The sequence below is a fragment of the Anoplolepis gracilipes genome, chromosome 5 (genome assembly GCF_047496725.1).
Source record: "Anoplolepis gracilipes chromosome 5, ASM4749672v1, whole genome shotgun sequence".
In the NCBI taxonomy this organism is placed as follows: Eukaryota; Metazoa; Arthropoda; class Insecta; order Hymenoptera; family Formicidae; genus Anoplolepis; species Anoplolepis gracilipes.
In genome coordinates, this window is record NC_132974.1 from 10,828,713 (window position 1) to 10,842,500 (window position 13,788).

General features: G+C 30.1%; 1 protein-coding gene and 1 pseudogene across 1 annotated transcript in view; one reads left to right on the top strand and one right to left on the bottom strand.

The window, feature by feature from the left end:
- Window positions 1-5,601: 5,601 nt before the first annotated feature.
- Window positions 5,602-13,788, bottom strand: part of LOC140665530 (uncharacterized) — a 12,210-nt gene continuing 4,023 nt past the window's right edge. The window contains exons 3-4 of the mRNA XM_072891734.1: window positions 6,233-6,949; window positions 5,602-6,013 (exon numbers count right to left, since the gene is read on the bottom strand). Coding sequence (XP_072747835.1) covers window positions 5,950-6,013; window positions 6,233-6,949 — 781 coding nt within the window. The 3' untranslated portion in view covers window positions 5,602-5,949. The remainder of the gene's footprint in view (window positions 6,014-6,232; window positions 6,950-13,788) is intronic.
- Window positions 12,225-13,788, top strand: part of LOC140665532 (uncharacterized) — a 3,122-nt pseudogene continuing 1,558 nt past the window's right edge.

Consider the following 13,788-nt stretch of genomic DNA (forward strand, 5'->3'; position numbering starts at 1 on the left):
ACATATTCGATGCAAGAATCGGTTCATTTCAAAAGGTTACTGGCCCGCAAATCAACTATTTTCTTGATGTCATCGATTCTCCCTAAGTAGAAAAACGCATCGAGCGAAGAATGGCGCGAGCAGGAGGGAGAGTAGGAAGGTGTGGAGATGGGTGGCGACTACCCCCCCGGTTAGGAATGATTTAAGGGTTGTTATCGGCGAGCGGAGCTGCGGGTCGGCTCCGCCGTGTCCACGTCAGCGAGAACGTTGGTATCAATTCGAGCCATCCTCCCCCGAACCGGCCTTAAGTCCCTCTCGCTTCCTCTCGGTTCCTGTGCCTCCTTCCCCCGTTCTCTCGCACACATTCCTCCCCGAGACCGAAGGGAGCGGCCGGGCAGGCAGTCATTAACCCGGTGTAGTAGCCGGACCGGCCGAGATTGTCCATACCTCTGCCTCTTCGTCGGCCCGTACCGGATCTATTAGATCGGCTCGTGGAGGCTGGTGCAGGCGCGTTTGGTACGGTCGATGTATCGTCTATCTGGTTAGGTTCACGCGCGAGTGCCTCGAGAGGCAATGGCGAGTGATGAATCGGTGATTAAGATGAGCTGTTCGCGATCGCCGCGTTCGCTCTCCCCACTCGATCGAGCGATTCTGATCGATCGATTCAAGCGAGGACCTTTTGACGGAGGATGTCTGTTATGCGGGGAATGTTTGATGTGTCAAACGCTGGAAGGTCTATTCCTTGTGGGATCATGGGTATCTAACGAATCGAAAAATAGGATACTTTTTAGCAGTGTGTAAAATTTTCATTCAGACACAAGGGGTTTTTGTTTGATAAAAAATATATTTTTTTTTAATAATAAAACTATGTAAAAATACAAAGGATATTGAAAGAAGATACAAAACAATAAAAGCATTTTAAATAATCGTGTATTTATATACCAGACAGACATTTAATTATCATTAAATTATTCAACATCAATTTTTTTATCTTTATATATTTTTTGGAAGATGGGGGGAGAGAATTTTAATAATTTATAACTTTTTTTTAAAATTATGAATATGAAATTAGCAATTATATTTATATCATTTTAAACGTTTTTTTATAACCGAGAAAAAATATAACTTTGTAAAAAGTCGTAAAAATAACAAATATAAAGATAAAAATGCTTATTTTAAATAGCTTATCGAGGTTGAATTTATCTTGGCTATTGCAGATGCGCCTGATTATTTATTACAGCATTTAATATTCTTCTGTTTCAATATCTTTCACAATTGTTCACCTTAATTTATTATAAGAATATAAATTTTTATTTCAACACATTATTTGTCTATTTATTCAAATAAAAATTTCACATGATGTTAAAAAGTATTCTACTATTTGATTTGCTAGAACTATAATCTATTAACGATCACTATCTAACATTCAAGTATAATTCGTGGAGGATGCGATTTTTTGTCAATAATTGCCCTTGATTTTATTCCTCGATTACTAGAACTTACTTTTTACGTTTTACATTGTGATTATCGAGAGCTGAATGAACTCCATTACCATAGCAAAGATCCATTTCCGCAATAGCAACGAAAAAAATTTGCATTCGTTCCAATACGAAATTCATATCCACAGCTGCCGTAATCGCATCTCGAATTTTCGGTTCTGGAAAACTGCGAGATTGTTGAAAATTGAAACAGCCGCGAACCTTAAGATTAAACTCGAGGAATCGCGAGATAATATCATGTATGTCGATACAATGCTAATATTTGTCCACGATACCTTTATATTTATTCATCGACAACGACTGTGAAACGTACAAACGAGAACCATTCCGAGTAATTAAAACTCACTAATATATCAAAGGCCAAATTATCGGGAAGACATTCATCGGGATTTTAAAATAACTTGTTAGATATAAATAGCGAATAAACGTGCCAAATTGAATAAATAAAGAGATAATTGTATTTTCAGATTAAAATTTTGCAGATATTTTTAAACACGAATAAATAATTTCTATAAATAATAGCAGACTATTAATTCGATCCTGTTTTCTTAAATAAAATTCGTGTAATATCATTGATAACCAGTGTCAGTTATAAATATGATATTGTAAATAATAAAAAATTAAATAATAGTTGATTTTCCAGTGAAAATTGATCTTTGATGAGATCTTGTTACTGTTTCAAACGGTGACATTATCACTGATTCATTTTTTGAAGGAGTGGTGTTTTTAATAATCATGAGACTCAAGATATTCTTCTGTTACAAAATAAAATAACGAAAGCGTAAAAAAGCAACTGAAATATTACCCTTGCTTTTATCCCGCGACTCTCATAATCTCTCGCTGGTCTTTGCCGAACGCGATACGAAGCTTGAAGTTAATTTCCATGCCGGAGTTATAAAGAGACGAGCGCGAGAAAGGGAAATTGGGTGAAGCAAGGAAAATTACTATAATCAACCCTACGAAGTAACAATTATCTACGCATTGCAAAGTCTTTAAGGCCCGTATTTGTAGTCGTTACTTGAATCTCAAGTTTCGAAAGCTTGTCGGATGAGATTCTTAAGATAGAGTTTTGCATCATAAAAAAGTGAACGTTTAATAATTATATTTCTAAGAGAAATCAAAATGAAATTGTGTTTCATTCAGCTAAAAAGTTAAACGATCAGTCGTATTAAATTTGATTATCACATATCACTATATTTCTGATGTGGGTTTTGTTATACATTAATTATAATATTATCGTCATTAATCCACCATTTATTAATTAGTAGTATATTAAAATGCATTATGTTATAGCTAATAAAACGATTATTTCGTTGAATAAACGTAATATATGTAATTCATTTCGATAGAAGAATCGAAAAAGACGCAGGTATTGTAATTAAATTGATACATACTGGTAATGTATACGCTATTAATATTTGTATGACGTTTTCTTTTATTAATAATATTATCTGCTTAGGTATCGTAATTAAATTGACACATAGTGTGTAATTTATTACTAATGATATATATTTCTCTTTGTTACGTTGTTAAGTTTCTTTATTAATAATATTAATATCTGCTTATCATTTTATCAATGAAAATAAATAAATGAAAAACCGAATGCGAAGAAAAGCAAAACAAATATGATATTGCGTAAGAGCGTATTCATTAAAAATCCAAGGTGAAAAAATTTAAATTGTCAAAACTATTAAGAGAAAACTTTTAAAAAATAGACAAGATATCAAAACAATTTAATAATGTAAAAAATAAACATAATCGTAATTACAAGAATTCCTAGAAAGTGGGAAAGTGTGAAAATCGACAAAATATTAAGAGAACAGACTCAACAAAGAAATAAATAAAAAATAAAAAAAATATCAAAAGAACATAATCAGTAAACAGGTAGCATAATGTACAATTAGAATTCTAAAATTTTCTTAAGTTTAATAATTTGATTTGTGAAAAATTGTTCCCAAAAGAAGAGTATTAGAAAAATTTAATCAACAAACGAGGACAACAACTTTTTTAGAGGCAGAGTCTCTAAACTATCAACTATCGGTATTTATGGACCGCCGATTAGTTAGAAAAATGAAATTTACTAATGTTGATACTTTGCAAATCATTAAAATTTAAATTTCTGATAATTGAAATATATAATTTAAAAAAGTAGTCCAAAAAAATATGAATTAAAATTTCAAATATCGTAATTTCAAGATTTTCCAAAATTTTTGAGCTAACAATTTGACCGCCAATTTAATTCTTCAAAAATTAAGAAAAAATTAGAACATAATTATATATAATAAAGAAGTGGCGAAAAGAATTCAAGAATTGTGATTACTAGAATTTTAATTTATGATATTATCAAACCTATCTCTTATTGATTATATATTTTCCCGTTACTTTCCTCATTGTTCGAAAATTTTAAGTGTTGAAATTCAGAAAAATCTAACAAAGAAATGACGTGACGTAAAATTTCACGATCTCAAAAATTCCTAAAGATTAAAAGCTTGAATGGCGAAAAATTTAATTTTAGAAGACATTAAAAAATTAAAATATCAAAAAGAGAAAAATAGAATTAAAAAAAATGATTAAAAGATAATAAAATAAATAAAAACTTTAAATACTGCAATTCGAAGTAATTACAACTTTCTTTATCATTTTTAAATCTAAATTAATATGAATAATATGATATAATACAAAGAAGGAACAAATTAACTCTTGCTTCAAGCCAGTCTCATTATAAATAATTGCTTATACAACTTATAACTAGAAGCATAATTAGAAGCGACATAAAAGTTTAATTCCTAAAAGACGATGATTGAGAGAGAGAGAGAGAGAGATGAATTGGCAATTAGTTTTTGGATTTTATTTATAAGGAGAAGCTTGCTTTTTTATGATTTTTTTAATAAAGCGAAAATCTCTCAATGTATTATCGACAATGATAATAATAATAAAAAGACCGATTATAAATCTTTATGAGATTTATTAAAAGTTTTGCAATTTTTTAATTAAAAATTATGCTGTATTCTTAATGCAAAACTCCTTTGTCTAAGAAGAAGAGAAATTACACTCGGGCAAAACGAGAGCCGAACAAACGCGGTCGCGCAAACGCGAGAAGAATTTTCCGAATGCTGTAATATCCGATTCGGCAACATTGCGCACATCCGCGAGAGCCGCTATTGAATTTATTATTATGCATTTATGTAGATTGAAATTAATATTAGGAGCGAGAGGATCCGCGCGCGTCTGGCAGCGACGCCGCGATTCCGAACAGTGATTCCATGGAAATCCCGCGATTGAATTCGCGGTCATGATTAGTTTCTCAGCTTACTTTTCTCCGCACCTTCCGTTCCTACGCTCCCCCTTACACGAGTGTCTGTTATAAGTTTCAAACTTCTTTATCATGTTTCTGATTGATCCGCGGGTTCGATTATTAAAAGTAATGTTTCTCGCCGGTCGCTCGTTTGGATTCTCCGTTACATTTATTAAATTAATTCAAAAATTCCTATTTAGGAATTCCGAATGGCATTCTGGATGAAACGTTGTTTTTATTTTTATTCACACGCGATTAAAATCAAAGCCGTATGTCATTTGCAAAAACAACACCGCGACTCGCGGCTATTTCATAAATTAGTACGCGCGTTTTGCGTTAATCGAGATGCGACGACGGTAAAACTAATTCGCTTTTATTAAACTCTCAACTTGCCTCGACTCATAATTCGGTCGCGTAGCTCGCAATTGTTACCGATGCCGAATATATAATGCCGTATTCCATCGCATCGTATAAATTCTGATCCTTATGGGGCCGCGAATTCTTCGTATATTTCCGCGTGCAACATGTGCGGGATAGACGACGATATTTCCCCGGTATCGAGAATAGATATATTGAAACGTCGTGGCGCAATCGTACGTGCCGCTGTCGATCGAACGTGTTCCACGTTCCGTTCGTTGGAGTAACTGGTGCTTTGCGAGAACAACAGGTAACGGGGGAAACATTACGAGAGGGTAAAATAAAATAAACCACGCCACCATTACATGATTTACATTGCATTGCGCAATTCCAACTACGTAGGAAGGGACAATGAATTTTCGAGCAATCTCTTTTGCAATTGACAACAATTGAACGATTTAATTATGCCGGTAATATTGTTCTTTTGCACAAATGTTTACGCATCCTATATAATAATAATACGTTTAAATCAACCGCGTCAGTGGAAACGGAAGGGAAAAATATATAAATTTGTCGTATATACGGATTTACTAGTGTGTGCGAAATCGACGTACAAAAATCGTTTGAAACCGTTTCGTGCAAATGTCGCTCGTACGAGAATAACGCCGGAAAATATATTGAAAGATCAATTTTATTGAGATTTGTCGCAAAATATATGCGAGCGTTGTCCGTTTAGTAAAGCTCGGCCCGTCGGATGATAAAATTGTGCAAGGACGTTGCAGAAACTGCAAAAATGACGTGTATTGTATTTCTTCTCAGTCATCCTGTCACTTTTTTTCCATCGCGCTCGATCGCGATATTATTTCTGTCGCTCGTATATTTTCTGAAAATAAATAGAAGAAGAAAATCATTAGTTTAAAAAAAACTCTACAACTTTAGAAACTTATTTTCAAATTATTTTAAATTTATATATATATATATTTAAAAAAAAAAAAAAAACTGGAGATTATGTGTCACGTTCATTCATCTCTACAACATTCTGTGAAACAGAATCTTGACTTTTTAAATTAAAAGATAATTTCTCGTAAATAAGATTACTCACTTTACGCCTGCTTCGTTTTTCTCGACGCCGTAAAATTGCCTCAAGTTTTCGTTAACATTGCCATCTGATTTCGCACGTTTTCGCGACTTCCGGAGACTCTTCTTGAATTCATTTAATCGATAAACTCGCTTCCCAATGCCGGAGATAGTTAGCGGTGAATCCGTGGGAAACGTCACGTATTTCCAGAATTCGTTCGTCGGCGGCGATATCTTGGTGCGATATTTCTCGTAATCGTCAATCTCGATGCCCGTTCGAACCGCGCGTTCGGTATATTTTGCCTTATTCCTCAAGATCTCGAAAATTTGAGTGCGATTCGATTGCCTGCGCGCGATGTCGTTTAAAGACTGCTTTAAACAATTATCGAGTACCTTAAAGGTGGCATTTTTTGCTTTAACAGCATCACTGGAACTATAAGGCGTAAGATCAGTCGACGATGTGACGTCTTGATATCCCAATTTTATCTTGAACGGGACGTCGCTGTTCGTGTCACTGGAGCTCGAAGAGTTCTCTATGGTCGCAATTTCGATTCCCGTGATATGCGATTCTATCCTCGAATGATCAGTTTCCACGGGTACTATTGTCAGAAACGACTGTGGATGCGAATCATGAAGAGCCACATTGTTACTTGAACTTTCATTCATCCAATCACTGTTGTTCGAGCAACACAGTTTTTCGGCATCCGATACAGTCGACTTCGTTTCTTGCCTCAGATATTTGCTGAAATCATATCATCGAATTGACGTCCATTTTTTCGGATTATTATCGACAGAATTTTTCTCAATCGAATATGAGATCCGATTGTTATTGAATCAAAATAAACATGATTGAAAATGTCACTAATTAAAACGATGCCACAAGATTTCATCAAAGGTAAATGAATATTTTGTTGGAATTCTGATAAGTCTGTTCTGTTGGAATTCGATAAAGTCCTTTGCATTTTGCAGTATGATTTCACTAAAAAATCAATAATAATTGTTCTCACATGTTTATAAAATGTAGCTTTTAAGGCTTTTTTTATTTATTTTTAATTGCTATTTTTTGGAAAAAAACATATGTACATATCTCGAATAAAACATATATAATTAATAAATTAAATATAATATGTAAGAGCTTACTCTTTATAATATTTAAAATTAAGTTAAAAAATTGGCGAGTAAGAGTAAACGCTGTAGGTAATGCGCAAAAATTTATTTGAACAATGAGTAACAATTTAATCTATTCTTCTAACGTACGTTTCGGTAATGTTTAAATTCTACATATCTAAACATTATAGACAAATTGCCGAAAATCTAAACAATCTGAATAACTTTGTTTGTTATTATTCATGATTTCAAAGTTTATAACTGTCGACTCTTTTACCATTATTGTAAGATTAGTCCATCGTTAAACATCTTTATAGTTAAAAAAATTTTGGAACAATTATGTAAGTTACAATTCAACACAGTGTCTCTTCTATAAATTTTTCTGTTATTAACTAGTGAAATTGTGAGTTGATTTTTAATTACTTCAATACAGGTTTCCAACCTATTATTTGATTTTAAAATTTGACGAGTCAAACTATGTGTCACTTCTTGGTCACATCTACTAACCAAAGGAAGAACACATCAACTCAACAATTTCTTATTTTATTAACAATATCTTTATGTTTAATTTTAAGCGTGTGACTAAATAGCGACCTTTCCTAAACTCTCATATAATGATTTACTGGCGATTAATGATAAGTTAATGTACAGTTATATAGCTTTAAAAAATCCGTGTTTTTTTTTATTTTTCTCATCTGCTTTTTGTATTTTTGCGCTGAGAAAGGTCATAAAATTGACCGAAACGTACGTTAGGAGAATAGATTAAATTGTTTCTCATTGTTAGAATAAATGTTTGCGCACTACCTACAGCGTTTGCTCTTACTCGTCAATTTTCTAACTTAATTTTATATATAATTAATATTTAAAAATTGATAGAATTATATATGTACATATTACACGGTTTTAAAATATTTCTTTAGTAAAATATATTGCTGTATAAATTTATCTCGTATAATATTATAATATATAATACACATTTTTTTTAAATATTACTAATTGAAATTATTATACTGACTGACTGTTACTGACTCATTTATAGTTCTATACTTATAATTAAAATAACTGTTTTTTAATGATAATACATTGATTTAATTTAAGAGAGTAACTTTACAAATCAAATGTTTTTACAGATATTAGCACAGCAACTGGGGAAATAAAAAAATTACAAAAAATTCTGTCAAAATAAAACACGACCGAGAATATTTTGCGTCGGAAACCTTCCTTGGATCTAAGATCGATAGTAATAGCGATTCGATAAATTCATCATCCAGAACTTCTCTCGCTCTCTTTAGTTCCTCTCTCTTAGCTTAAATCCTAACTTAAATAGACGCGCAACGTGTACTGGACTAAGTTCGAGGGAGTTTGATTACAAGAGAACGTGTCTCTGACTGCACTTACCTTCGGCAAATAACCCAGGTAGCACAGGTTCGTTTTATAAACGTTTTCTAAACGTATCCAATATTTTTTAACCGTCAAACACCAATAAGAAACGTTTCAACAGAAACATTTTTAAAACCATAGTTTAAGAAACGTATTTTTTACGTTTCTATAAGGCCTGATTGCATCAACATTATTTTGGCTTTAAACGAGACTTAAATATATATATATATATATATATATATATATATATATATATATCTGTTTTTATTAATTTAGAAAGAAAAATAAAGATAGATACATGTTTAAGTCGCACTTAAATCCAAAATAATGTTGGTACAATATCGGGCCTAAATAGAATAAAAATTAATGTTTTATTTCAAAATTATATATATATATATATATATATATATATATATATATGTGTGTGTGTATATATATACATATAATTTTGAATTAAAAAAATTAATGTATTTTTAATTTTAGATATTCATATTCATAGTCCGATTTTATATTGAAGACCGTCTTAATAATAATGTGTTGTAATTCAATCACAGAATCGTAATAACATATCTTAAGATATTATACTTAAAACGATCTTGAAATAAAAATAATGGACTATGAATATCGGAATGAATAGCGGGGTGATTCTCTCTCTCTCTTTCTCTCTCTCTCTTTCTCTCTTTCTCTTCCTCTTTCCATTGTCTTACTAACAAAAAGTATTAAGGTTATATTCCATTTATTTGGAATGATCGCAGAGTTATTGCATATATTTGCTGTTCAAACAAGAAAACTTTTATTGTGAATATTATACAAACGACTTGTGAATATTGCAAAAGTGAAACTAGTAGTGAAAGGATAGAAAAATACTAGTAATGTGTACTATAAAGTTAATCAATTCTCGTGCATAGATCATAACAAAGGTTAGGTTGATCAAAACGCCGGTCCGGCGAAAATATTGATATAAAGAATATCTCTTTTTTACGACGAATAAGGTAAGTTGTATATTGGTTTAATAATTTTATAGTTTACTGTTCTGTATATATGTATATATATGTATATTTATAACACAATATTAATACTAAAAAAAGATATGAGATTAGACGTCAAATATCACATCTACAAATAATATTTTACAATTAATAAGAAGATATCAATTTGTGTGAAATCATAATCTGATTAATCTAACATTTTTTATTGTATCAGTATATATTAAGAATCAAATTATATTGTGTTTTTCATTTCTTAATTAAATAGTTGTCATTTTTTCAGGAAAATATATATGTAAATATATCTTTGTCGCACATATAATACTTACATAAAATACTTGTTAAAAAACAAAAGAACAGAAAAAATATTCTTGTTTAAATATGGATAAAGAAAAAGAAGTTAAATTTCTTGGCAAAAAACAAACTAAAAGGAATATACAAAAACAAGTACATGAGTTATTAAATGAACTCAATTGGAATGAAACAAAATCGACAACACATTCAGTCATTGACTCACACTTAGAACTAAACTTAAATATAGATGAAGATTTAGGTTTTAGTTTAAATTTTAGAAATAATGAGACAAAATCATCAATGTCACATTCAATCATTGATTCGCATTTAGAACTAGGTTCAGATCAAGATTTAGATTTTGAAATATTTCCAGAATTATATATCACTGAAAAACATGATTTTTCAGAAAACGAAACATTATCTGATGATTTTCTGAATAAATTGAGAAACTGGGCCCTAACACATAATATTACATTATCAGCATTAGATGAATTATTGTCATTACTAAGACAATTTCATTATGATATATCTGTACCATTATCTGGAAGGTCTTTGTTATACACTCCAAAAACTACAAATTCAATTGATTTGCAAAGTGGAAAATTTACTTATTTTGGTATGCGTAAGCAGTTATATCTCCTATTAAAGGAAGAATCATGCTCAAAAATTATTGATTTAGATTTTAATATTGATGGGTTACCCTTGTTTAAAAGTAACAACATAGTTGTCTGGCCAATTCTTTGTAGATCATTAAGTTTAACTTCATTAAATAAACCATTTATTGTAGGTTTATTTACTGGCAAAGGAAAGCCAGAACCTCTTGATTGTTATTTACAAGATCTAATACACGAGCTTAATGATGATATATTAAAGAATAGTATTGAAATAGATCATAAATTATTTCAAATTAGAATCAGGTCTCTGATATGTGATGCTCCTGCACGAGCTTTTCTAAAATGTTGTGTAGGTCATAATTCTAGGCATGGGTGTGAAAAATGCGATATTGAAGGGAAATACATTAATAAAATGATTTTTCCATGTAAAAGTGGACAACTTAGAACAAAAGAAACTTTTACTAAACAAGTACAAGAGGAACATCATAAAGGAAGGTCTCCATTATTGAATTTAAACTTAGATTTAGTGAATCAATTTCCATTAGATCCCATGCATTTGGTATATTTAGGTATAATGAAAAAGTTGTTAATATTATGGGTATCAAAGGGAAAACCTTCATTTAAATTATCTGGAAAAGCTATTAATAATTTATCAGATAGATTAATTTTGTTGTCTTCTTATATAGTACATGAATTTCCTAGAAAATGTAGAGCTATATCGGACTTAAATCGTTGGAAAGCAAATGAGTTTAGATTATTCTTGTTATACGTGGGTCCAGTTTCTTTAATAAATATTTTGCCTAAACAACTTTACAATCATTTTTTAATGTTTCATGTTGGTATTACAATTCTGTGTAACGATAATCATATTTTTGAACATATTGACTTTGCAAAAGAAGTTTTGTATAATTTTGTAAAGTATTTTGAAAAATCCTATGGGAAAGAAGAAGTGACATATAATCTTCACAGTTTAATTCATTTAGTAACAGATGTAAGGAATCTTGGTAATTTAAACACAATTAATTGTTTTCCCTTTGAAAATTATTTGGGAAAATTAAAAAAACTTGTAAGATCATCTGCAAATCCTCATGCACAACTTTGTAGACGTATATCTGAATTATTTAATTATTCAAAGACTGAATTACCAATAACTAAATTAGAACCTAAGCAAAAACATTTTGAAGGACCTACACTTAGAGATAAAACTGACTTGATTTTACAATACAAGAAATTGAAAACACCGACATGCGTTTTGACGATTTTTTCACCTGACAATTGTGTTTCAATACAAGGAGATATTATTGTTCAGATTGTAAATATTCTGTGTTTGAAAGATTAATTTTATTCTATAATTTGTCGTCGATTCTTGAAAGTTTCTGAATTTTATGATTATCCATGTTCGTCCAAATTATTGAATATTTTTAAGGTGTCTCACATATCACCTGATATAGAAGAATTCCCTTTTATATCAGTAAAATATAAAAACATATTATTACCCGCATATGAAAAAGGAACTTACATTGTGTTTCCTCTTCTTCATGAATTGTAGTTAATGTATTCCTTTTATTTTATTGTATATAATTTTATATACGTATATTATTTATAGGTTTATGTGAGTATATATTATTTTATTTTGTAAAATTTAAAGTTAATTTTAAATGTCTGCAATATTAATTTTATATTGAAGAAAAAATTGTTGATGAAATGCAATAAGCACTTTCTGCTTATTCTGTTTAATGTTTTGTTTATTTCAGATTATAAAATGTATTCATTAATAGAATTTGCGATGAATTATGGACAAAAACCTGAAGTTGAAGTAGTCCCTAATATTTGGTTAGAAAAAGAGGAAGAAATATGGTATTGTTTGTAGCCTCAAAAAATTTCCACAAAACAAATCCGTAAGGCTATCGAAAAATGCTCTTTACCGGAAAAAAACTGGAAAAAATATAAATGTAGAATCTTGCATACATATGGTAAATTTTTGGTTTATGTTTTATAAAAGTTGTTTTGTTTTATAAAAAAGTAAAAATATTTATACACTTGCTTTATTTACAGTTATTTCCAAGATTTAACATATATTAGAAACTTAATTTATTATTTATTAGAGTATTTCTTATCTTTATAGTTTTCTTTTTTCACAATATATACCACATATCATTTTATTTATGTTTATAGTATAATTTTGTTATATACTGTCAGAGATTATTATATATTTAGCAATTACATATATATATATATATTGTTGCATCCGCGGAACGATTTTGAACGTTCCGTTCGTGCGCGACAACCGTTCCTCGTTCACATATCGTCAATCAATATATTTCTTCAAAAACGGATGTCACAACAATATACATATATTTATCTCAAATCTTTCTTAAAATATTTATAAATATAATTTTTATTTCAAATTAAGATAAATAATTTTTATTTGTTTTGTATTATAAACGCTTTCAATTTTTGAATTAATGATATTTAATTTTAAACTTTTTTAAAAATCTATAGTTGATTTTATTATTAGTTTCTTAATTTATTTTATTATTATTTTATAGTTTATTTTACTATTATTTTAGCTTCTTACAATGATGCGAGGAAAAGATTAATAGATGCTGAATTCACGTCTACTCTAGAAACTGATGTAGAATTGCATGAAGACCAACGGCCAAAAAGAAGATTAAAAAGACCTCGAATTTATTCAGATTCTTCAGAATCTGATAACAATGAAGAGGTATTATGCAATAAAATCCCATCTCTTCCTGCATTAAAAATAACATCAAAAAATAGTAATTTATCAAGATCTATGATCACTTCCTGCCAACCATCAACATCAACAGCTGACAGTTTTTCAAAACGTATATCTAATGGAATTAGTTTTTCAACGTCTTCAGTAAGAGCAATTAGTCCTCCGCAGAAAACATTGAGAACTACATTGACCAGTTCAGATGAAAGAGCAATTAGTCCGCAAAATACATTCAGAACTACATTGACCAGTTCAGAATTTCACAAATCAGGTAAAATGTTAATAAACTTTTCTGTAGAGTAATAGTCTTGTGTACAAGACTATTACTCTAACATATTAATAATTTTTATAAGAAACGTATAACTTAATAATAATTTTGCTTTTGAAATATACTGCACAGAATATTCTGAATAATCTGCACTATCTATATAAAAATTACTTTTTAGAATAATTGTGCTTTAAT